At 37.5% G+C, this 27,251-nt stretch overlaps 1 protein-coding gene across 2 annotated transcripts; it reads right to left on the bottom strand.

Moving 5' to 3' along the window:
* Positions 1–1,845: 1,845 nt before the first annotated feature.
* LOC117257832 (scavenger receptor cysteine-rich type 1 protein M130) lies at positions 1,846–25,675 on the bottom strand. 2 transcript variants are annotated; one of them, XM_078170216.1, is made up of 19 exons: positions 25,535–25,675; positions 23,348–23,656; positions 23,033–23,137; positions 21,280–21,492; positions 20,994–21,191; positions 20,583–20,737; positions 18,310–18,463; positions 17,819–18,124; positions 13,991–14,305; positions 13,548–13,841; positions 12,576–12,878; positions 10,518–10,826; positions 6,955–7,233; positions 6,141–6,325; positions 5,946–6,054; positions 5,561–5,716; positions 4,904–4,999; positions 3,995–4,160; positions 1,846–3,871 (listed from the first exon to the last, which is right to left on the bottom strand). In XM_078170216.1, exons 1-19 carry the CDS (start codon positions 25,593–25,595, stop codon positions 3,682–3,684), a joined length of 3,903 nt encoding a protein of 1,300 aa, XP_078026342.1. In that variant the 5' UTR covers positions 25,596–25,675; the 3' UTR covers positions 1,846–3,681. The 2 variants fall into 2 exon arrangements, with proteins under 2 accessions (XP_078026342.1, XP_078026343.1); XM_078170217.1 differs by having other exon boundaries at positions 5,576–5,716.
* Between the last annotated feature and the right edge of the window lie 1,576 nt (positions 25,676–27,251).

Raw genomic sequence — 27,251 nt, 5'->3', positions numbered from 1 at the left:
TAGTAATGTTTCCAGAATTTATAGCTGCATTATTTCCAAACTGAATGGAATAAACAACACTTAACTTGTAGCTACAAAGACATTTTAGTGCCTCTTACAACTGTGTTTTACTGTATTGTAACTCATTATCTGTTAATACACCAGGCACCATTTATTGGTGCCTACAGGAGGAGTTAATGAATACATTAACAAACACTTATACCTGCCTACAACCACTTAAAGTGTGCTATAAACAATTTATTAAATGTTTATGTGCATAACATTATGTACCACCAACACATAATGCAGTCATTCTTATAAACTAGGTAATGGAACAATTAAAATTATTTAAAGGGATAGTGCACTCAATAATGAAAATTCAGCCATTATCTACTCACCCATATGCCGAGGGAGGCTCAGGTGAAGTTTTAGAGAACACTTGCAGAGATCCAAGGGGAGAGGAGGTAGCAACAAAATTCCATCTAATGGAGGCTGACGGCGCCCCAGATTCAAACACATAATTGAAACCACAAAAAATCTCCATGCTGCTCATCCGTAGTGATCCAAGTGTCCTGAAGCCCCGACATAAAAAGTTGTTTGGAAAAACGTCATTTGAACTCTGTTTTTAGCCTCATTGTAGCCTGTAGCTCTAACTGCTTCTCTCTGGAGTTTTGTTACTACCCCCTCTCCCCTGGGATCTCCGCAAGTGATGTGATGACTCTGAAACTTCACCTGAGCCTCCCTCGGCATATGGGTGAGTAGATAATGGCTGAATTTTCATTTTTGGGTGCACTATCCCTTTAAGGTAATCGTGCAAACGTCAGTATGTTCCTTTAATGTCAGAGTGCGTAAAAGTAAGCCAGAGCACTGACCACCTGCTGTTTTGTTGTTAAGAGATCATGTCTGCTGTCAATAAAGAGGATTTCTTATCAAAATATTACAAATTCGACTGAACAGCACAGCGCTTACACCCTGTGAGTTCCCTCTGGTCATGCTAGGTCCCACAGGGTCCTGCTGTGCACAAGTGGCACTTGAGACTTTATGAAAACATTACCTCTTTCACTTAGAGATCTCTTGGTCTCTGCTGTATCTGTTTAAGCTTCAGCCACACAGCAGACTTAATCCACCATCATAATCCCTCAGCAAGGCCTCTGACGGCAGGCCTGGGTGTGATGTTTACATATCATACGAGGGCTGCTGCTTACAAATTAGTCCCTTTGGTAGTATCGCTGGCTCTCTGATCTCAGTGGCCCTTGGCTAACTCCTGATTAAACATATGAGACTATCAGGTCCGTCGATCTGTAAAAAGCAGCACCAGTATGTCTGTCAGTCCCTTACGGATGGCCTTACTCATGTTAACATTCGTAGAGAGCAGCTGCTCCCTCTCCATGTCCCAGCAGCTTGGGGGGAAATGTTAAGTGTATAAAGTATGTATAAGTGATTATAGAGAATGTTCAAGTGCATGGAGATGAAACTGTATTCGAAATGTCCCGAGTGTTCAGTGTTTGAGAGTGTCTGGCTCTGTGTGATAAATGACAAGCAAGTTCATAACAGTGCAGTGTATTAATAATAAATCAACAAACCAAAATAAAACAGAGTGAATTTCAAGCAATGTGGAGTCCGTCGACAAACGACGTCTTGTGAAGAAAACGGCTTATTGTGCTGTGTATCAAACTATATATGACATATATAACATACAGTTTGATACTCAACATCTGAGCCATCTCCAAAACCCGGGACTCTCTGAGGCAGGGAGAGGATAGAACCTGAAATTGTAAACACAGAGCATACACAAAGCCCCGGCAAAGAATTCAATGTTGTTTCTGCACACAGCTTCTTATATAACACAATGGAGTGACGCTATGATGCACTGACTGAATTTAATTCTGAAGTTAAACATGAAATACAAGATATACAGCATCTTTACAGGAGTACAAAATAACGCAATTTACATAACATACTATTTTTTGTTGTTGTTGTTGTTACCAGTTAATAAAATAAAAAACAATAAAAGTCGAAAATAGAAACATTTTTGCATTTCTTGCTGAGAGTTAGATGAGAGACTAATACTGATCGTGCATCTGTATGATGAATATGAAGCTGCAGTAGAGCCAGGAGATGGTTAGCTTAGCTTAGAATCAAGACAGGAAGCAGGGGGAAACAGCTAGCCTGCCTGTCCAAAGATATTAAAATCCACCCACTGGCACCTATAATTTTTAATATCCTGTTTGTGTAATCAGTGCAAATATTGAAACCCCAACTTGTTGTTTTATTTGGCTTTCGGAAACGGTATGAATCAATCAAGAGTAATGTGTTACAGTGAATTTTGGCATCTGCAGACAGACGTTAGCTGGCTATGCTAGCTGTATAGGGCTGTACCCAGCTCAGAATTATGTCAGTCAAATTTGATTTGGCTTTTAAATACATGTGACTGCTCTTTTTTCATATGAAAATTTAAAGTTTGAAAAGGGTGACAACAACGTTCACGTAGCATAATAAACAAGCCAAATTAGCCCCCCGAGCTAATGCCTGCTAGCTACGCTAACAATGGGTCAGAAATGAGGAACACATTTTTTTTCCAACACTAGATATCAAACAGCCAGAGACTATATCATTTGAGGTTGCTGCAAGCTGTAAACTCACTCCTTTTATGCAGAAGGCAGATGATAACATTATCTTGAAGCCTGAGCTGGCAAAGCCTTTCTTCCCCCAGGCAGCTGCCTCCATCTCACCAAGGCTCATCCTGGGTTTGGGTCAGCAGCTGTCTCTACACTGGAGAGCATCGTAAAACTATTACTGTTTAATTACTGTTTTCCTTTTTCAGGCTAACCAGTTGGTTGCTGTAGCTTCATATTTACCCTACAGACATGAGAGTGGTATCTTTCTTCTCATCTAACTCTCTGCAACTATTCCTTTATAAAAAAAAAAAAAAAACAATGTGTAAAATCTCAAAGTTCTACATCCTTACAAAGCTTATACAATTATAAAAATATATGATGTAACAATGTGTTGATATGACCTGAGTTTACAGTATCAGCTGTGTTCGCTCATATAACATTTGTTGCATTTTTTCTGTCTCTGTGCTCTATGGAGCTAAATTTTCATTAGCTACAGGCCTTGATCGTATGGGTGTTTGGATGGATTGCAAACAATGAATTGACAAACTGCTGCAAAACCAATCTCTTGTAAAAGATTGCATAAGTCATAGAAGCTTAACTACTGTATATACAACTGCACATCATTCTTAAACAATCATATATGACTGTAAAACGCAACAGGCAGTAGATTTTAGACCAATAAGAAAAAGATAAGCAACCGTGCTTATTGCTCTTTGTCCCTATCACTCTAATTTTGTGCATTTGAAGGAAAAGGAAATTTTACTACCTGTTATCTTGTTGTAGGCCAAACCTTTTGATACCAAACAAAAGAAATAAAACTATCTTTATGTCAATGAAAGGTATACAAATCAGCAGTACACAGTCAGATTATTGTGTCATTATATACAGAAAATGTTTAGACTCTGAAACATCTTTTTTTTTAAACAATATTGTCTGATTTGAAATTATCAGTATGTCAGAGTATACATATTTTAGTCAGTTTAATCTAGGGATGCATTTCTTTCTCTTTTCTTCCCGGGGTTGAGGGGAGTTCTTCTTTGCCAGATTGAAAATTATGTCACTTGGCTTTGAACCCAGTCTTGGCTCACCCATCTACGCCTGGCACCAGGTAGTCGTCATCCCCCTCCACTAATTCTGGAGGTGGCGCTGTGGCGCTCTCAGGTGCGGTTTGTGGGGTTTCGTGGATTTCAGCCTCAGTCGCAGTGATTTCAGGGCCAGCTTCAATGTCGTCATAATTCTCCTGCGGGTCGTCCACCTCATAGGTCACCCCATCTGTTAAGAAGAAAGACAGTTGTATGTTAAAATGTGTGTAGTTGAATTAACAACAATATAATTAGTCAAAGATCCGTATGCAAGTTGGTGAAAAAGATGTGATTCAACTGGTTCAAAACTTTCCTTCGCTTTGATCGAGGGCACCCTCATGCATGTAGTTGTCTCCTGAGGCACCAGAAGTGGCGACCTGAGAGGTCAGGTGCTGAGCCTCAAGCATGTCATCAATATCATCGTAAGGTAAAGAGGAAGTGCTGTGCGCGTCGTTCTCTGTGATGACCTCTGGTAGGAATCCTGCACGAACGACAGCAACAGAACACCTTGCAAATACTTTCACACTGACTCACATCTCAAATCACGAATAAACTCAATCATTAAAGATATTTTCATCATATCCCAAGTGCTTATTGTTACTTTGAAATCAAGTGTGAATGTTAGGGTAAGCCTTTAATTATCCTTAAGGAGAGATTCTCCTGTTGCAGCAACAATGAGACAAGCTAAAAAGTAAGACTACAGAGACAAAGAACCATACAAATGAAATTAATTTTAAAAAATGAAATAGGAGATTAATTAAAGCAATTAGAGAGGTGGCATTAAAAAAGTTATACACAGCAAATACATTGTGCAAATATTTGTGCACAAGAACTCCAGTAGTGCAACTCTGGCTGATGATGTGTGAGCTATATATATTATGAAGAATATGAATGAATAAAAGTACAAAATAATATAATGAGTTATACAATGTTATGTGTAATATATATAGAAGTAGATGTAATAAATATATTATACAGCAATTATTTGATAATCTGAAGTTTGTATCACAGAATATAACCAATATTTAGTTATATAAAAGCACAATGAGCAATACAGTTGTAATGTAGTATAATAAAATAATGCAATTTAAAATAAAATACTGTTACCACTTCTTATGCTACTATTCCCATAATAATAATTGAGGTGCAGCCTCTAATAAGGATTAACTGATTCAACAAATATATACAAATAAAATAAGTGAATGAATATGTTTTGAGACTCACTGCCACGACTCAAGTCTTCCATTTCATTCTCTTTGCCTGTGACATCCTCGTAGTCGCCACTTTCAAACTCCACTTCTTGTCTTGGCAACATTCTCGCTACATAAAAAAAAAGAAGAAGAAGAACATTAGACATTTACAGCTTTGTGACAAACAACTGTCTCGCACTAATGTAGAAAAGGTGGAAAAACAGTTAGTACACAACACATGCATACATTAAACTTTTTTTACAGACTGTAACTGTACCAGTTCTGTTCTTGCATTTTCCTTCATGTAATTATTATGGCACTGATGTGCTACTATTTAAATTTAAGAAGCTTAAATTTCAGCTTAGCTGAAATATAAATGCTGGACAAAAGCAGCAGAGATATTGTTATTCAAATGGTCTGATACGGCATAAAGCAGTCAGAGTTTGACCACATGCGGGAAGACTGGCCTCTTGTGGCAAAAGGCTCCAGTACACCTTTTTTTTTTTTTAAATTGACACCGGGATGATCAGGATGGTCAGATAGATAGATTGACTGAGTTGCTTTTCAGTTTGTTGGAACAATAGTTTTTCAAGGCAAGTCATTAACATTGAAGCAAATCATCAATCAGTATTTAATTGTAACCAAATTAATAACAACTAGCAGAGTAGGTGCAACAGAATAATGCACTCACATGAGAAATTCTTGCCTTTCTTGTTTTTCCTGACAATGTAGATTCGTAAAAATACAACAATCAGTATCACCAGAACCAGCAGAAATACCACTCCCAGGATAATGGGCACTGTGAAATTGTCTTTGGATTCAGTGACTGGTAGGTCTTCCTCATAGCCTGAAATCAAACACAGTCACATTGTCATATCTGCATTTACTCACAGAGCAGGATGCTACTTGATTTATCACGTTATTTTGTGCCACGCCAATCACATCGGAAATTAGATAAAGTTAAATAAGTTCAAATTGTACAGTTTACAGAAAAGGTGATTCCTATGCAAAACAACTGAATGAATATTTTAGGAACTAGCTTGACTTATTGGGAGAGGATTCATGGTTTTGGTTACCCTCGCAGTAGATCTCAGCTGGTAGGGCATTACACGTCTTGTACTTGACACAGTAATTGATGTCCTGGATGTCTTTGCCGTCGCAACTCAGTGTTGTTTCCAAGTTTTCCTTAAAATTATAGAGGCAGCATCATCAAACAAATGAGTGGGACATCGTCAGAAAGCCCCCCAAGAAAGTGTGATACAAAGACTTACTTTGATCTTGTTATCACTTCTCTTTATGTTCCTATTGTGACCACGACAATCAAAGCTTTGACACAGCTTATCCTTCATTGTCTCGGGAAATGACGTCAGGGGACACACTTTTTCAGATTTGCCTCGATACGTCACTAAAATCTGACCTCCACACTTTTTTGTGGTGTTGAACTTGACATTGTTGTCTGTAAAATAAATAAATAAATATATATTCATTATTATCATAATTCAGCTTCAACTCTAGGTAGTGGTGTTTTAAGGATTTTTTTTTTATGAAATAGGCTTATCCACTTTCTAGTCAGAAGTTAAGTGATAAGATCCATAATGCTCTCATATGTGTCTGAAAAACATAAAACAGGAGATGGTTGGCTAAACTGAGCATGAAGACTGCAAACAGAGGGAAAAGCTAACCTGGCTCTGTCCACAGGTACAAAAAGGAGAGTGTAAAAATTACAAGTTGCAGTTTTAAATTTCATTTTTCACACAGAATACACACTGCTTTTTATCTGGATGCTAAACTAGATTGACGATCTCCTGTCTGTAGCTGACATGAGAGTTGCATCAGTCTTTTAATCTAACTCTCGGAAAGAAGAGCAAATTGTATTGTATTTGAATAAATATCCTAAAAATATTTCACATTTAATTGATTATCAAGTCAGTTCTTGATATTCTAATAAAATATATGAAATAAGAATCAAGAATTAAAACCAAATCATTTAAAATAATAATCACACAGGGAGGATTAGATGAATACTTTGCATTGTTTTGATGGCACAAATAGCACATATACATATCTATATATATACATACTTACCAGTACAGGAAACATACACCACTTTTTTGTCACACTTTCCCATGAATCTCTTGCAATTGCCGAGTTTGTAATGGTTGCTCTCACAGCTGACATGGTAGTAATCCATATTTGAAAGAAGAGGTCTGGGCTTCAGACTGGGGGCACCAGTAATGGCATTGCCACATTCCTGTTGGCAAACCAACTGTGAGTCTGTGTCTGTCCAGGTACTGCTGCAAACCTCACGGCCATTTATCATCACTTCACCATGACACCGCCCCGAAAGGGTGACCTTGGGCTCATCTAGAAAGAAAAGCAATAAAACAACAAGATCAAAGTTGTGGTTTTCTGGTTTAAATATTCGGCAGAGTATCTGTGTTCTCAAGGTTCTGTGTTCCGCAGCTTAAAATCCTCCTAATATGACCAATTAAAGAGAAATTTCAAAGGGTTTCATACTCTTAGCAATAGCATTTTTTTTTCCCTTGGACAAATGTTCAGTGTATGTTTCCCTGAATCAGCATGTTGAAATCACCCACCTATCAAAAGCTGTGTTAGAATTTCTCTTTATCCGTCATTTTGATGAAAAGGGTTGTAAAAATTCTGTCATGTGCTTCATTTTGATTTGATAATTTTCATTTTTAATCATTTAGATACAGGAAATACTTATAGAGCATGCATTTATAAGCAGGTGCGTAGTGCACTTTGTTGAACTACCACAGTACACCTACGATGCTTGCGTCCGTGCACGCACATGGCTTGTTTTTAAGGACATGTAACCATTGTTCTTAAGATAAAAAAGTTTACACACATGAGTGACCGTAACTATAAAATGAAGGGATGTTTTGCTGCCTTGTTATCTTTACGAGTTAACAGTTCGCTTGTTATAGACTGAGAAAAAATAATTTAGCCTCATTCACTGTGCCATTCAAAGGCTGCCAGCAGCTACAGAAGCTTTTAAGGTGGAATGTATTCTTGCATATTATTTACTGCAATACTTGACGTCGGGAATCAACACAACTTAGAAGTCAATATGATTCCATTTGTTTTTATTGTCTCTCTTGCATGACATAGCCTACGCTTTAGTGATGATTGCATCTCAAAGCATTAAAAAAATGTATACGATTTAACCACATGACGCAATTATTCTATTTGCTCTACTGGAGAAAAACCTTTGGACATGTAGCGAGACTGTAAAAATAATGCACGTGGTTACTGTGATGTCACCTATTGGGTGGTGGACTACTGTTTGGTCGCTGTCAATGTATTTTTGGAGCCAGAAGGGACCAGATGTAGGTGAGAGGCTCGAGATGTGGAGGACCAAGGGGTGGATCTGACTGAGAAGCTGAGGACACTGTTGGCAGACACCCTGGTCCTTGATTATGGGTAACTTAAAGCCTCATTAACATTTGAACGGATTACTTATTTAAAAATTCAGCCCCATACAGTTGTCTTGATGGGAGAAATTAGCTATAGAGACCAAAACTGTTTTGTTTTTTTTGTACCAAAATTGTTTATTTCTGCTGTCTATAGCAATTAACTTGCTACTGGAGCCAGCCGTAAGCAGCCATTAGAGGAACTGCGGTTTTTGGCTCTTCCATGTTGGCTTAATTTTTTTAACCACAGAGGTTGCTGCTTGGTAGGGATACAGCCTGCCAGTGCAATGGCTAAAGCCAGTTAGACAATGAGGTCATGCGGGTGAGATCGAAGACAAGACTAGACAATAGCAAAATAAAATGCAGAGGCCACCAACTGGACAGGGGTGTAAACTTCTTTAAAGATACTGTGCATCGCCCTCAGTGTTCTAATGCCACTTACAGCTTCTAGCCTACTTACCCTAACCCCTTGAAACCTTACAGTTTTCTTAACTCTTGACACTGATATCTCCACAGTGGCTGAATGAATAATGATAATGATTACAATGTAAGTTTATGTCATGAAAAATACATAACTATTTATAAATCTTTAAATCTTTAAATTGCTAGAAAGACAAATGTAAAGATGTGTTATATTAAGGGAATATGGAGATGGGGAAAATAGGACCTTGAACGCAGGGATGTCTCCCAAATGCTCTTGCCCATAACACCCTGAAAATGTATTATTATCTTACTATGACAAAAACTCTGTCTGTGTGTGTGTCTGTGTGTGTGTTCCACGTTTTTCTCCTCACTGACTTGGTCAATCCATGTGAAATTTGGCACAGTGGTAGAGGGTCATGGGAGGATGCGAATGAAGCAATATTACATCAATTGGCCAAAGGGGGGCGCTATAGCAACTGATTGAAATTGCAAATTTTGAATGGGCATATCTCATGCCCCGTATGTCGTAGAGACATGAAACTTTGCACAGAGATGCCTCTCCTCATGAGCAACAAATTTGCCTCAAGAACCCATAACTTCGGTTATATAGATTTTCCGCCATTTTGAATTTTTTGAAGAACACTTCAAATCGATCTCTTCCTAGGAAGTCTGACCGATCAGCATGAAACTCAGTGAACATAATCTAGGGACCAATATCTAAAGTTCCCTCTTGGCAAAAGTTGGAAAACTTCCTAACACTGAGCTTCTATAAGGCAATGAATATTGTGGAGGGCGTGGCTCATCACATAAAGGTGTATAACATCTCAAGGGTTTCACCCATCACCACGCAACTTTGTAGGCATATGACCACACATAATCTGAGGGGACCCCTCCATTATTGACCCCATCAAACAAAATGGGGGTGCTAGAGAGCTAATTTCTTATCTAGGCCTAACCGCCATATCGATTTTTACTAAACTTGGTAGATATGTAGAACAGGACGCCTCAAGGTGACTGGAGAAATTTAACTCCGACTGGCAACTGGGTGGCGCTATAACAACAGAAAAATGCTTAAAAATGCAACAATTGCTGTGGCTCCCTCTGTGGCCGAATGTTTTGTTTTTTTTATTATTATTTTTGGTATGACTAAGTCATGGTATGGTATGCTGTACATAATCACAGAAACTGTCAGTGTGTCATTCTGTCAGTCAGTCAGTCATTCTACCAGTGCGCCCCACTTTTAAGTCAATACAACATATAAACACTTTAACTATCTGCCTTTCAACGTGCTACCTCAAGTACTAATGTACAGTTTTAGCCCACTAACTATTCCACTATTGGCAATGGTACTACTGTACTTTCAATAAAGCAATTGTACTATTAAATTCACAAAAACTCTGTCTGAATACATTGCTCTTCTTAATGGGTTCAGTTGACTATTTAATCTGCAATTTCCTATGACCTGTATTCCAAACACACACCATGTGAAACTGCATGTGATCAACTGTGCACTCAATGGGTATGGACTAGTATATTATTATTAACATTATTATCATTATTATTATTCTTGTTATTATGATTATTATTATTATTATAAGTGTATTTCCTAAAATGTCAGACATTTATGTGTAATAAATTGACTGTGAGGTAATGGTAAAAAGGAAATAGCTTTTAGTTTTACTTTTTTTTTTTCAACACACTGCTGGTGTCATGTCTTGCTTTTAGATGGTTTCTGAAGCAACTACAGATTTTATTATCATTTGTCAATAATCCTACAGAAATAGATTTTACCTTGACATTCAATTAAAAGCTGTTCCACTTTTTCGTTCCCTTTGTCAAGGACAAAGGTTTCCTTTTTACACTTCCAGATGCTTTCTGGATCCTTTTCACCTGCACAGCTGAAGTTTGTGGCCCAGGACGAAGACAATGTCGTTGTCTTATTTGACTTGAGACTGCCGCAATCCAGATCTTGGCAAAGTCTGTTCCCCGCTTCTCCTGTCCAGCTTTGAATGGAGACAGGGCTTATTTTCCCATGTGAGACAACAGACACAGCTCCACTACAGGCCTTGTTGGCTACTGTCAGCTGTATCTTACTCCAGCCTAGAATAATCAGTGGGGGAGAGGTGAGATTAGATTCATGAAATACAAAACTTGTAATTAGCAGGAACTCAAAGATGCAGATTAAATGTGGTGGACACAAACTAGAGTAAAATCGCTTACACTGTGATTCCCTGCCAATTTGACAAAGGCTCTTGCACATATTTGTCATGTCTAAAGAGTAGCTAATATTTTAATTGCTAATAAAATGACCTTGATTAGGTTTGTGTTGATGTTAAAGGAGTGGTTCAATATTTCTGTCAATTTTGCTTTTTTGCTGAGAATTCGGTAAGAAAATCACTAGAGTGGTGCAGGGATGAGACCCAAAACCCAGAGAAATGCTAAAATTTTAGCACGCTCAGTGTTTTGTTTTTTTTTTAAAATATTTTTTGGTGAGATGCCTGAAGTAAGGTCTGTGGTTCACACAAACTTAAGAGACTTTCCCTCTTTTTTCCTTATGACATAAAATACACCAGTAAATACAACACTAATAACTTTTAAAGCTTTTTCATGTCTTAGATAAAAACAGTTGCTAACAAGTGGCTAAACGAGACTACACAACGTCATCACACCAAACACAGCTGCAGTCCATTCATAGCCTAATGTTTAGCTTAATGTTAGCTTTTCACTTTCACCACTTCCAAAATCATAACAGTGGTGTTCATTTGTGAGGATTTTTTTGCAGAGCGACACGTATAAGTATCATAAACTTCTGTATGCCACAAAGGTTATTTTCTGCAAAAAAAGAAAGATCCCTTAGGCTTTTTGATGAGAGAACAAGGGTGATATTTACTTCCATGCCGACTTACACCATCCCTGCAGCACTCTATACCACTTACATCATATAGGAAGCTATGTGCAGAGGAAAGTTAGCTTAGCTTAGCTTAGCTTAGCACAAAGACTCTTGCTGTGTCTCAAATTGCGTACTTCTGTACACAAATATTTTGAGTGCATAAGTGCTTTCACGCTAAGAAGTATAGAAAAATATAGTGCACAATGAGTACCCAGATGGTGCACTCAAAATGGTCAAAAAGTTGAGTGTGGAACTATGGACACTTCTCGCACTCAATGGTCGTTATCTTGGTTACGTAGCAGAAGGGGAGGGACCACTTTTCAAACTGGAAATGGCGGCTGTGCAGGACTGTGCAACCGTGAATGTCGCTGCATTGTACAAATTCATGTGTTGTTGTACAAATTCAAACTATACTGTTGTTGGGTATAAGCCAGCAGTATGTTTATTGGGTTAATTTAGCAGTCTGTAATGATTTGGTACCGTGAAAGATAATGCGAATGCTAATGCTAGTTTACTAACTAGCTAATTTGCGGTCGTCATTTCCGGTGAGTGCACAACGGCCGTGTTTGGTTTGAGACAACACTACCCTGTTGAAATTCGCGCACTACGCCAATGCACATAGTGCACATTATAGTATACTACACAGAAGTATACTAATGGAAGTATGTGATTTGAGACACAGCATGTGACTTGAAAAGTTTAAAACTGGCCAAGAAATAGTCCGTTATTAACTTTAGAGGTGGTGATGGGCAGATTTTTTTTTTTAACCACTGGATGAAGCAAAGCTAGCTGCTATTATTACAATTCCTCTAAAGGAAGGTCTCAGATATGCTGCAATGCTAAAACAAAAACTTTTCCTGACTTTACCAACATGAAAATATTACATAAAGAAAACATGACAAACACAAACTGTAGTTTGACAAATACAAATCAATTTAAGACAAAATCATTCCACTTACTGGAGCACTGGAGGCCACCAAGAGTGCAGGAGTCTTTAGAAGCAGTGGTTAGACAAGTTTTTAATGACTTACTGTCACCTGAACACTCAATTTTTGAAATGACAGGAGTCTCTTGTGATTTAGATCCGAAGTACTCAATGAGCTTGCCAGCCTGACCACATCCCAGCTCCTCACAGATGGTTTTTTGTGTGTTGCTGTCTTTAAGAGCATCCTTGCAAACTGGGCGCAACTTGCCTTCATACAGCACCTTCACATTACCAGAACATTTGTCTCTGGAAACATCCATTTTGGACTCAACACTGCCTGCAACAAATCAATAAAAAGTACAGAGTTAAAACCTTATTTTATTTAGGTCATCAAAATATACACTGATGGAGAATAATGTTAACTTTGTGCTTGAATCAAATGAGGTGTAAGAAAGGTAGGCTCATGACCACTGAGTTATGACCATTAAAATTTGTCAAGGGGTTGTGCACATCAGGGTTTACAGGAAAACTCTGATTAATATGTGCTTGTATCACATACATATGGTTTTAAGTGTGTTCAAGAGTTGTCATAATTTATATAAAATAGGACTTGTGAAAAAACAAGAGCCATATTTAAACAACAATGTGGCGAAGACAAATTTAGCCACTTTGTTGTTGTTTTTCTCCCCAGATGGTTGGAAATTTGTTTCAGGTGAAAAATGGTTTGGCCTATACTCATAGTTTTGTCTTGACTGATCACCAAAAATGAAAAAGTTGTTCTTTGATTTAACTTCCCCCCAGATTTGATTGGAATCTGTGAGATGGTCTCGCAACTGTCCAGCAAACAGACAACATTGCAGAATAAAAACTGATAATATTACCTCCATGGTAAAGGTAATATCGGCAGAATCAACTGGAATTTGATAAAGGGCATTTTGACATGAAGACACATTCACGGATCACGTTTTACTTAATTTTTGGAAAATACATTAAAATAATCCATTACCTGAGCAAACAACATAGGCTGGGTCATAATCGGTATTATTTTTGTCATTGCTGACGAAGTTGCACTGCTCCAGGTTGGTCGTCTCCTCTGTCATGTGCAAACTTTTGAAGATCACCTTACTTTTGGGGGGTTTGGAGATGGCAGTTAAGGCTCTGCCTTCACAGGCAAGCTTTTTACACAGCAAATTAGACTTTTCGGTTGTCCAGGTGTCAGCACTCACACCTCCACACTTGTTGCCCACACAAATATTGACCTCCCCCCAGCAGCCATTAGTCAGTGTCATTTGGATTTTTTCTGTTGTGGCAACCAAAAAGCAAATAGCAGGGACATGGATTAGTATATATATATATATGTGTATATATATACTATATATGTATGCACACACACACACACACACACACACACACCCACATACATGGACACTACAAATAAAATCACTGTACCTGAGCAATCCACAAAGGCAATAGTGTCATTATGGTTAGATGGCAATGGTACTTTTTCTTCACAGTCAAACAGGGATGCCTTGGGCGATGAGCAGCTGTAAGATTTCAGTTTAGATGTTGTATTGTCAACTCCAGGGCTTTTAATGCTGCTAAAGTCTCTGGCCGTCCCGCAATGCATCTGCTGACACACTGTGTCTGCACTCTTGGAGTTCCACGTCTCGTCAGACCCAGAGAGCCAGTAGGTTTCTTTGTCTTGCACTATCTTCACCTTACCAGAGCAAGCAGCATCTCCCTCCAGAATTACCACCTTGTGCTCTAACAGGGACAAAAAACAAGAAATACAGTTAGCCTTAAATTGTAATAGACTGATAACTTGTCCAGGCTGCCCCCTCTTCCTTTACAATGCATGCTGGGATATGTTTATGCCTTCACATAAACAGGAACAGGGATTGCACGTTATAGCAAGCAAGTTACTTTTGCCCAAGGATCCTGAAAACACTTTTAAAGTTGAACTGTAACTCTTCACCATAAATTATTAAGGGCCGGGCAGCCTAAACTGCCAGGACCCTATTGTTATCCTGCATGTTCTTCTTCTTCTTCTTTCTTCTTCTTCCGAGGAAATCCTACTTCCCACACGCAAAAAATCACCGAACTTTGCACCAAGGTCCAGTCCCATGCCAGATTGCCTCAGCTGCAAAAACAGGCCAATAGTCCTGATGGTGGCGCTACAGCAAGCCTCTAAAGTTCAAAATTTTGAAAATTCATAACAAATCAACCATATGTGCTACAGATTTGCAACTTTCACCAAAATGTAGCCCCAATACTGAAGAAACTTGTGTACATTTAAACCTATTGCAAATTATGAAGTCCATCACTCTGTTTTTTTTCAAAGACTGTATAACTTCCCACTTGCTCCCACAATTTTTGCTCAGTTGACACCAAACTTGCTACAGAGCATCTTCAGACTGTCCTACACAAACGATCCACACAGATTTTTGATTTATCGAAAATTGAGTCAAAAGAAAATGTTTGACTGTAAACGGTATTGTAAACATATACTTGCAAATTCTTGGTAAACACATTTTCAGTGTTCATTAAAAAAAAGAAGACAAAATTTTGGAGTCATGGTAGATGATGTTTGGAAAATATCAGAATTTTATCTCAAAAACTGATTTTTTTTTTTACAGTATTTTGAATTCCGCTCTCATGCAAACAATTGGAGTCAATGCAAAAATGGCATTTTTAAACATCAGTTTTTCACTTATGGAGCCAATAAATCATTGTTAAAAACAAATTACCAACATCTCCATGCTGTCTAGATGCAATTTGTGTATTTTCGGATTTTTGTCTTAATAACTGAATTTTTGACAGCCGTTTGAAATCTGCCTTTACACACTAACAGCTGCTGTCTTGCACACAGGTGACTGGCTTAGTCAATTTGTGAAGTTACATGTGACATTTCTGTTTGCCAGTTAGCTCAGTGAGATAGAGGATGATTCTTGGTGTTGAAGATTGTGAGTTCAAGCCTCAGCTCGTGCAGCATTTCCATATGAGAAATCTACCCAAACTTTTCATCAAGGTCCTGTCCCATGCTAGATGTCCTCAACTGGAAACACAAGACAATAGTCCTGATGGTGGCGCTACAGCAAGCCTCTAAATCTCAAAACTTGAAATTCATAACAAATCAACCACATGTGCTACAGCTTTGGAACTTTCACTTTGAAATTTGCTTTTCCATGGCATGGATGGCTACTGTCTGGCACCCTGATGCTTGGCTTAGTCAATTTGTGAAGCCTAGGGTTGGGTACCGTTCATAATTGAACCGATACGGTACTGGTATCTGGAATTCGGTACCGGTACCAAACGGTACCTTATTTCGGTACTATGGGCCCTAGGCCTTTTTGGGGTATTTTTTACTGCCTTTACTTTTAAGCTCATATCACAGTCATTATAAAGGCTACATACAAATGCTATATCTTGGGGTTTTTTTTCAGGACAATCTGGGCTAACCAGATTTGCCATCATTTCATGTCCTTCTATGTGCCTGTATTTTATATTAATTTTTATATCAATGAAAAAAACAAATCTGTGTGCCTAAATTCTTACATTTTTACATGTATCTCACCATAGCAAGTTGGAAAATGACATATTCTGCCATATATGAAGAGGGGAGACTCTCTGGAATCTGGCAATATAAGAACCATGATGGTGGGACATTCTGTCACTTCACAGTTGTCCAAAACATGTGGTTTGTGCCAGGCGGACATGATTGCCAGTATTTTTTCATTATTGCAAGAAATTCCATTGACTCATTCACAAGTCAAAAATGTGTTTCATCTGAAAGAAACATGCAATATTTACATCTAAGATCATAGAAAAATAGTCACCCAAATGCAATGATGTCCTTCAAGATAATATTTGTTTTTCAGTTTCAGTTATATATTGGGGAGACATTTTGGACATTGGTGGGGGGGGGGCACGTGTCCCCCCCCAATGTATATGGTGACTACAGCCCTGTCATGTATGCATAATTAGGCTGCAGTTGTCTGTGTGCGCAAAGGTGAAGTGGCTGGTCTTGTCATACAAAGTTTGATGGAGTGTCAACTGGATAATATGGAAATATTTGCATCTTGAAAGCCGGACTACAAATGTGGATAGACAGGGAGAAACACAGGCAAGCCTAAGACGTGGTAAGATACGATATTCCTCACTATATGAAGTGACTGATAACAAGATCTGTATCATGGATTGTAAAGAAATTTGTCAGGTTTTTATTTTGTAGACAATTGATCTGTATTTATAGCGTGATGGGATGACAGCACAATGATGTGTGTGGTATCACTGGAAAGCTCTGCTCCTGTGCTTTCATGTGATATGCATGGCATTTCTGTGCGAGCCTGCGTTTGCGAGTAATCCATCCAAGAGTAATGTGTGTGCAAAGCTGTATGAAAGCTCTGTTATACATCATTTTATTGTAACTTTATCAATTTTTTTCGCTGTGAAAACATTGGATTACCGACAAGTGTGAATTTGGACGCACTATGTGTCGTTCAGGCCCATAGTCTAAACTTCTCAGTTTCAACATTTTATTGAGAACATTTAGGAACAGTGCTGCACGTTAACTTTTGTCTGCACATTTTTTTTGTCGCCATTGTTGCTGAGTCTGAGGTGCGAGTCATGCGCTCTTGCTCCGCCTCCACCTCAGGTACCGAAATTTGGCACCGATTAATTTTAAGTGAATCGGTAATCGGTAGTACCGACGTGAATCGGTACCAAGAACAAAAAGTACCGAGTTTCAGTACCCAACCCTAGTGAAGCCACACATGAACTGTCACTTGCCAATTAGCTCAGTGAGATAGAGCATAGTCTCTTTGCCACCTTTTTTTCATCTTCCTACACTCTGCTTGTTGCTCAGAATTGCCTAATTTTGCCTAAAATTGCCCGGCCCCGGCCATTGCTGAGCAGCAGCTATAATTGTAACTTATTTTCAAGAGGCCATGCCAAATACATAAAATGTTGTTTTGAGTCTTTAAGATCTAAACGCACTAAATACATATGCGCATATGGCAAATTTGATTTGAAATTATATTCCCTGACCCTTTATCTATCTATCTATCAATATATTCATTGTTTAAAGAAAAAAAAAACATTTTTACTGGGTAAGATCCTATTCTCATTCTTTGCATTTCCATTCAAACCTCTAACACAAGAACTGTTGACAGATTTAAGTCTGTTCAATTGCCTTTATACAAATGTCTCTTCTCTAAAGTGAAAGCATGTAGTAAGGAAAGTCAAACAGAAAAACAGACAAAAGGAAAAAAGACTCACCCGTGCAGATTATTCCCATGGCCTCTGCGTCCTCTCTCCCACCTGGGTTTGATTTGTCTGTGAAACACTCAGATATATTTTTGTTGTTTTCATTGCATTCTACAGTCTTAGCCAGGAATTCACTTGAACCTTGGAAAAAGTTTTCATGTTTTCTCTTTTCCCCACAACCCATTTCTTTGCAGACAACATTTGAATTGATGTCTGTCCATTGATTTTTATAGACCCTTTTCCATTGGCCTTTATGTTGGATCTCCACTCTCCCAGCACATCTTCCAGGACCGTCCGTCAAGTTCACTTTCACACTATCTGTTCCATGACAGAAACATGGCACACATACTATTATTGCATACATCTGAGCCGAAACAAATCGTACATTTACTTTGTATTATAACATGACATCACACGGCTGTCATGCTTTTGCTCCCACCATGGTGTCAAAGTTAAAATAACAGGGAAGAGGCAGTCACCATATGATTCCAGTTATATCTCACCTGCACAGACTACATAGGCGGTGGAAGAACACTTCAGGTTGTTGTCATGCTTGGCTTCACAATGCCACAGTGAGGATTCTTTGCCAGAGCAGGTCACGTTGTCCATTATCCCTTGTATTGGCCTATCTGGAATCTTTTTTTCTTTACTAATCAGCTAGAAGAAAGCATTTGTGATCATTTGGATATCATGTCATTCATTTGTGCCAGACAGAAGACGTTGAAAATAATGGAAAAAAATAATAATGATATTATGAAACTCATTGCCACTGCTGACATAGATAAAAGACTTAAAGGGAATAAACGGACAGTTAGGGTAATAAGCTTATTCACTGTTTTGTTAAGAGTTTGTCAAGAGTACATCGAGAACCATTCTCAACTCTCTCTGTTAAATATGAGGCTATCAGCGGGAGATGGCTAGCTTAGCTTAGCATAAAGACTGGAAACAGGGGGAAACAGCAAGACTTGCCCTGTCTAAAGGTAAACTAAAATTACTGTCTTGCAGTTGTACGCCTCTGCGAACCAGTCAAATTGCAGTTACAGATTACAACCATGTCTTTCCAGGCTCATATGTAGCCATGACAGCTGACAATGTTTCAAATGCAAAGAAGCCACAATTTCTAAAACATGGATGCTTCACACACATCTTAAACCAGGCAGCACAGAAGATCTATACAATCAGCACAGTTTTAAGATGGACACCTAAGATTAGTGTCACTAATTCAGTGTCTGACCACATGTAACCTCTTCTGTTCCTGAGTTATGGCATTGAAGAATGGCATGTTTCCGCAAAAAAAAATTGGTGTCACAGTAAAGTTGACCTTTTGGTTATGATTATCACTTTATTTTATCCTAAGAGACACTTGTGTGAAGTTTTGTCATAATCAACATGTTTGTTAGGTCACAGTGACCTTTGAGCACCAAATTCTAATCACTTCAACCTTGAATCCAAGTGGACGTTTGTGCCAAATGTGAAGAAATTCCATTGAGGAGTTCTTTAGATATCACATTCATGAGAATAAGACAGATGTGAGGTTACAGTGACCTTTGACCTTCGATCACTAAATATAATCAGTTCATCAATGAGTCCACGTGGACATTTGAGCCAAATCTGGAGAAATTCCTTCAAGGCCTTTTTTCCACGTACAGATTTGATTGGTCTCTGTAGGTTCTTAAATATACAGATGATGCCTCTAGTGTCCAAAGCGAGGAAGTGTATTTCTTTACAGGTGGAAAGAAACACGATAGAAACTACCTGCCATCCAGTAGTTTGGAATATACACTTGGAACATTATGACCCGTATAACCTTTTTTAGCAGAATAACATAGCTCAGATTCACAGTGTATAAAAAATAGATAAACAAGACTTGACTATTTTTTTAATCATACAAACTCACTTGACAATCAAGATAGGCAACTGAATTGAAGGAAATAGTCTGTTAGTCTAGTTAGCTGCTAACTAGCTCAGCTGCTAAGCTGGCACACTGTCATTTATCTGAAATCCACCACAAAAGTTTTTTTTTTTTTAACATACTCGAGGCAAATTCCAGACCGATATATTACATAGGGGAGGGGTTTCGCAGGCACATCAAATATCACAGAGATTCCAATGGGGATGAATGAACTTCCGGTTGACTTGTCTCCATGCACAAACATAAGTGAGGCATTATTTGGATATTGCGTTCTCAAGAATGAGAGATGAAAGGTGACCACCAAAATCGAATCAGTCAGTCATTGAGTTTAAGTGGATGTTTAAGCCAAATTTGAAGAGATTCCCTTGAGGCAAACATAATGCCACCTGTCACAGCTGTCCCTGGCACAGAGACATAAAAGCCCTCCCAGTTTGTGACCAGTCTTTATGCTAAGCTAAGCTACTGGTAATTGTCTCCTGGTTCGAGCTTCATATTTAGCAGACATATGAGAGTGGTGCTAATCTTCTCTCAGACTCTTAGAGAACTATTCCTTAAAGCCTGACTATGTAACTAGAAAAAACAAACACTGAAACATGAAAAGTTGTATAAAAATAATTATCTAAAAAGCATCTGTGCTTAGTTTATTTCACTCAAAGGGCTTACTTGATCTGGTATGACCTGTAACTTAATGTAATGGCAATGTTAGCAAACTTTAGATATCTGTGTAACTGACTTTTTTAATCAGTTTGCATTGTCCTGTAATTGTCGCTAGTGGCCACAGTGGCTGCTGTTCAGCAAAGTCGATTGTGTTAATTAAAATATTTATTTTATTAGTGCTACTGAAATCTGATACTGAAAACTCACTTTCCCACACTTCAGCTCTCTGCAAACCACTTCAGCATCCTTGTCTTTCCAGGAAGAGGCACAAACGGGCTGTCTTTCATTATTCACTTGAACATAAACTTCACCATAGCACTTGCTTTCTTGATTATTGTCCATCAGAAGTACTTTGACTTTGTCTGTGGGAAATGAAAATATGGGAAAATGTTCTCCATTTCATGATTTAGATTTTCATGTGGTACAAGATAGTGGGTGAATGCAATATAAATATGAATTGAAAGACTTTTTTGATAAATAATGTTGTCCCTTGAATATATAAGAGAAAACAAGATCTTGATGAAAATGTGTTCTGATCTGGAAATACAACAACAAAGTGGCTGCTCTGAGGTTGCTTGTAGAAAAGGTATGTGATTGAATATTGAATAGTTGACTTACCTGAGCATTCCAGCTGTATGCCATTGTCATCTGTATTGGAAGCGTTTTTGACACCACAGTGCATTTGCTTGCACCACTTATCAGCGCTGATTTTACTTTCTTTAACAGATTCCCAGTCACCTTTATCATTTTCTCTTTGCAGCTGCCCAGAACACACACTGGATGATGTGTTTCCTTCGAGTTGCAGTCTCTCATAATCTGTTTGTGAACCATTTTCTTAAGTCACTGACGGGTTGAAACACTTGAGTAAACTTTGTGACTGTATGTGTGTGAGGGAGTGTATTACCTTTGCATATGACAGAAGCAGGCTTTTGGCAGTTTGATGATTTCCCAGTGACACACTGCCACAGATGATTTGGATCTTTAATGCCCGAACACTCGACCTTCATCTTTGTTGAGTTCTTGAAACGTCCCAAAACGTCAGACTTCAGCTGAGGTTTTTTGGATGTAGCCTCACCACAGTTGGTGTTTTTACACAAAAGAGTGGCTTCCTGATCTCCTTTATGTGGGAAGAATCATATATAAATAGAAATATATGTATTGTTAAATAATCTTGATCATAGTATTACTCACAATACCTGGTAAAAAACCCTTTTCCACATAATATCTGTCCCATTTAGTGCCGTATGAATAAAGTGACTCAGACTCAATTTAATTCAATTTTTTTTTTATAAAGGTTACCAACTTCAGCTTTAAAGTTTGAAAGAAAAAAGCTGTGTCTACTTCGGGCTTCTTATCACGCTTCAGGTGAGCTCTGAATTGTTCCACCAAAGACTCATACCCCCACTTCTTCTTCGTTTGTCAGATATAATCATTTAAATAATTACATGAGGCCCAAAGGACCAGAATGAGCCAATATTTCACAAAAAACAGCAAGAGTGGAGAAAAGTAAAAATAACTGAATAAATAATAAATAATACTTCTGTGTAATTGCGTAGTATTTTAAATACAGGGCTTTCACATGTGATGGTGTATTTTTATATCCATGCACTGCATGTCTTTCACCACTGAGTAATATTTATACACCAGCATCCCACTGGTTATTTCAGTGGCAGATCTTCAAACAGGAGAAAAAGGCATGTGTGTATGTGGAAAACATCAGTGTAAGACAATGAAAAGGCAAATTTTTGTCATTCAGGGCGTGCTATAAAAATAAGAAAAAGAAGAAATTTGCACATATCCTTTTCTCTTTTTGTTCGTTAAAAATTATTATTATTTTGACCAGCACGAAAAAACGTGACCACATCACATCGGTTCTGGCCTCTTTGCATTGGCTTCCTGTCCGCTGCAGGATTGATTTTAAGATTTTGATGTTTGTTTTTAAGATATTGAATGGTCTGGCCCCCCAGTACTTAGTTGAACTCATCCATGTACACACACCAGCTAGAGCACTGAGGTCATCAAATGAGTTGCTTCTAGATGTCCCGACATCTAGGCTCAAAACTAAAGGCGACCGAGCCTTCGCGGTGGCTGCCCCAGAATTGTGGAACAGCTTACCATTGTATATTAGATCTGCCCAGACTCTTGAGATATTTAAGTCGTTGCTGAAGACCCATCTCTTCTCGTTAGCATTTGACGCATGTTGAGCCGAACATTGCCGATGTATGGACTGTTTTTATTGAATTGTGTGCCCATTGTGCACTTCATTTTGTTTTCTATTGTTACTCTTAATATTTCTATGTACTGTGTGCTCTAATACTGTATTTTTCTATTTCTATAGTTGTATTTTAATACTTTAGTGCTTTCTAGATTGTACAGCACTTTGGCAAACCTCAGTTGTTTTAAATGTGCTATATAAATAAATTTGACCTTGACCTTGATTTTTGTATATTAGCTAAGTTGTTTACGTGTGTTGAATTCTCATTAGTTCTTGTTAGTAATAATACTATTAATAATAATAATAATAACAATAATAATAATAATAATAATAATATAGCACTAGTTACTTTATTTACATTTTGTGTGAACTCACACACCAGTAGTATTTAGAAAGACTGAATCTTGTTGAAGTGTACTGTACGCATGATGCCAACTCTTACCCCAGCCATCATCACAAAAGAAACCTGACCATGTCTTTCCATCATCTGTAGAGTACTCGACAACTCCCGCACAATGATCTCCATCCAGCCTTAATTTGATTTTATCTAGAGGGGCAAAAATAACCAAATACAAGGTAAAAGCCAACGTTATCATCATCATCATCATCAACATCATCATAATCATGTAATTTTCTGTATTTTGGATTGCGCTTATCAACTCCTTTGTAGCACTGAATCCAAATATTTAAAGTTGTAATTTTCAACAGTACACATTATGTTTCTCAACAAGTGTAAAAGCTTAAAGTCCAGCCTTACTTGAACATCGAATCTTTCTCAGATCCCCCATTTGGTACAGGCTGGTGCCCCAACCGGGATATTTACAATCCCACAGATTCTTCGAGTCTTCGTTGCATACAAGGTTATTGAGCCAGACTTTCTCAATCGCCCATAGCACAGTCTCCAATGAGCTATTCTCACGGTCCCCACAGTAAGTGCTTTTACAAACCACTTTTTCAGTGACATTGTTCCAGGATTGATGTCCAACAAAACCCCGTTCACCATTAAAGTAGACTTCAATGTGACCTTCGCATGGGTTGGTTCCTCTCAGACACAGTCTTTTCTCACCTGGTTACATGACAGGAGGTTTACAATATGTTGTCATTTTTATTTATATATATATATATATATACATATATTTATATATATGTATGTGTGTGTGTGTGTGTGTGTGTGTGCGTGCGTGCTCTATTGTTTTTTTTTCTACATGTACAGAACCTCATATCTGACTACCATGAAACATATTTTTTTCAGACAAAGAAATTATGTAATAAAGAGACTTTTTTTCTCTAATTTTGAAATGATTTCCTCTCTGGTTTCCTGAGTTAGAGGTACGCAAAAGCTGACAGAAAAGCTATAGTTAAACCTATGTATAATAAATATTATCTAGTAAGTGTTGTTGGCAACTTTATTCCCCCTAAGTGGCAAATTACATTTTCCGCTTTTATCACTTCAAAAAAAAAAAAAAAAGACTCAGGGCGAGAGGCAGGGTACACCCTGGACAGGTCATCAGACTATCGCAGGGCTGACACATAGAGACAAACAACCATTCACGCTCTACAGACAATTTAGAGTCAACAATTAACCTGTATGTCTTTGGACTGTGGGAGGAAGCCGGAGTAACCGAACAAAACCCATGGTGACACGGGGAGAACATGCAGTTCTCTGCACAGAGGGGCTCCCACACCCGGGATCGAACCAGGAACCCTCTTACTGTGAGGTGGCATGGTGGTGTGGTCGTTAGCACTGTCGCCCCACAGCAAGAGGGTTCCTGGTTCAATCCCTATTTTGTCTACCTTGTTTGTCATATTAAAACTAATTTTGCAAAGTCATGACATTTTGCACATCAGTCCCCTCTGGCATTGGACCTTGGGGATATTTTTTTACTTCATTTAAAATACTCCCAATGTGCAACAACTTTGAAAGACAAATTTTTCATTAGATTTCAAGCTGATATAAATGATTTAGTCCAAAGCTTTGTGAGAAAGAACTAAAGAACTAAATCATTTAAATATCACCTAAATTGCTATACACTGATATTACTAATATTAGTCGTACTTAGTATAAGCTTTTTTTTTTTTTTAAATAATTTGATACACAGATTTTTTAAATTTACTTTAAGAAATGTTTAGCGGAAAGATCTAAACGTTCTGGTGTAAAGAGACCTTACCTTAACACTTAAATACCGGTAATCTAAATGAATTTTTGATACACAGAGGACAAGAAACATGACTTTTGGTAAATTTCATACATGTTTGATAAAAAATAAAAAATTGTCAGAAATTTAAAAATGTCGATTTCACAATGGACAATTGACACATGCATGAGATTTATTTCTACACCGCAATAAATGTAAAATTATCATCAATGAATTAATTTTATTTTATCATTATTCAGTTTTTAAACTGACGTGAACATGTGCCAAACTTAAAGAAGGATAGTCAATCTAAATTAATTCTGGCAAAACTGTAAGAATTTTTTTTTTTTTTTTCTGATTGTAGTACCTACATTTTAAAATCTATTTTTTTTTAAAGCCTCCTTGAAGAGTGGATGGATTGTTTCGTATTTATCTCTTTATGAGTGTTATCATCCTTTTTTTTATTTCATGACTAAACTCCGAGACATGTGAAACAGGTGTAATTCTACTAATTACAACTGTGCTGTTTGTCTGATCTTTTTTTTTTTTATCAGACTTTGACTTATAATAACAAAAAAAAGGATTTCAAGATTCAACAAAACACTTCCTGCAGCACTTGCATGCACTTAATGTCCAAAAATAGCTATCTTTGAAGTAAATATAGTTTATGGAAAGTCTTTATGTTAAAACAAACAAACAAACAAACAAACAAACAAAATGTACTTCAAAATGTATCCTATCTGCCATATTTTCACACACACTGTCCCAATTTTAACTGGTCATAAATAAAGAGAATAATTGTAACTTGCCTTGTGTGATCACTAGCTCAACTTGAGCAGCGTAGAGGAGAAGGAGGAGGAACCACATCATCACCACAGCTCATGACTAGAGTGAGGCCGACGAATGATCAGCTCAACTTTATACTGCCGAGGCTGTGCCCACCAAAAATGGTTATGAGCTGTTACACGCATGTGGTGCACAGTTAGATTTACAAATACTGTCTTACAATAAAAGGAAACCAAATAGTTCATTATATATATTCATATATATATCAATTCAAGAAATGCCTTAGTGACCCATGATCATTTTCAAACCATCACAGCAAAACTGGGTTCCAAATATTTTCAACATAAAAGCATAAAAGACCATTCAAACATATCAAGTAGTCCGCTCCGACATCAGACTGTACCCAGTCAAGCATTATGGTAGGCGCTTTCAAACTTCAATGGGTAAAAGCTACAAAAATGGAGACCTTACACAACATTATCATACTCCTATTTGTGTAAAGTAGACATGTAAACACTAAAATGCAACAAGCATGTGGTGTGCAAGAGCACTGGCTGTGGGAAGTGTCTTAGACACGCCACAGATTTCATGAGATTGTTAAACTGATGTCTGAATTGATAAATTGTAAGGTGCATGATAATGTTTTTCAAATGCGCATTATGAATGTAAATGTGCTTTACAATTCCAACAAAGACTGCGCTGCATTGGTCTAAGTATTTACATGTTTCTCACTGTGATGTGGACTTTTGATTATAGTGGAGACTAATAAATCCAATCATTTTATATTCTCCTAATATCTGCCTCAACTGTAGAAGGAAAGCACAGCTGAGACTGAGGCAAAGCAAAACACTGAGGTCTTAAATTTATTCAAACTCTTTAAATTTGCATCTGATTGAAATGTCTTTGTTTTCAGTAGGATCACAAATATCTCTTAAAACACGGCAACACAAATGGAAGTTAATTCTCCAATGACTGGGTAAATTCAGTTTACTATTAGTAATATTTGTTAATCATTTTCAATAGTTGCTTTAAATGATAATAATAAAATAAAATAAAATAATAAAATAAAATAAAAAAAATATAAACAGTTTACTATTAAAACCATTACATTATTAGAGTCCCCCACAATGTTATTGTAAAGCCATTGTATAAATATCCCGACACTAAAAAGTACATTATTAGGTAAGTGATTAATTTAAAAAAAATTAAAAATCTTTTGTTTTATTTTAATGTAGATCTCAATCACTGTTTCTAAACATAGCAGCCAACATATGGTGCACTTGTCCTAAAATAGATGCCAGTGTAAGCAAACTTTTCAGAGCATCTGCCTTTAATAAAGTTCAATTACTTTACGCATGAAAGTCCTCCACTGCTTCTGACATCTGATAATAACTCCTTAAATACAAAGACTCAGCTTTAAGGAGCAACACACTCGGCAATCATCAAGGGAGCCAAATGTCATGTTACATCAGAGAAATGTCAAGCTATTAATATTCTTGGAAACGAATGATTATTTTACTGAGAAAGAAAAGAGAGAGACAAACTACCAAACTGTGCTACCTATATTATCAGAAAGCATCTAGCAACTATTAAAAGCTCAGATAGTGCTGGCTTCCTCAAGAGAGATAAAGACTTTAAATAACACAAAGAAAATTAACGTATAATAATTTTTCAGATGCAATTCACCATTTATATTTGTATTTATTCAACCTGGACACACTTGTGTAGAAAATGGACACA

This window comes from Epinephelus lanceolatus, chromosome 8 (assembly GCF_041903045.1).
Source record: "Epinephelus lanceolatus isolate andai-2023 chromosome 8, ASM4190304v1, whole genome shotgun sequence".
Taxonomy (NCBI): domain Eukaryota; kingdom Metazoa; phylum Chordata; class Actinopteri; order Perciformes; family Serranidae; genus Epinephelus; species Epinephelus lanceolatus.
Note: the sequence above shows the minus strand (reverse complement) of the source record. Positions and strands in the feature narration are given on the sequence as shown.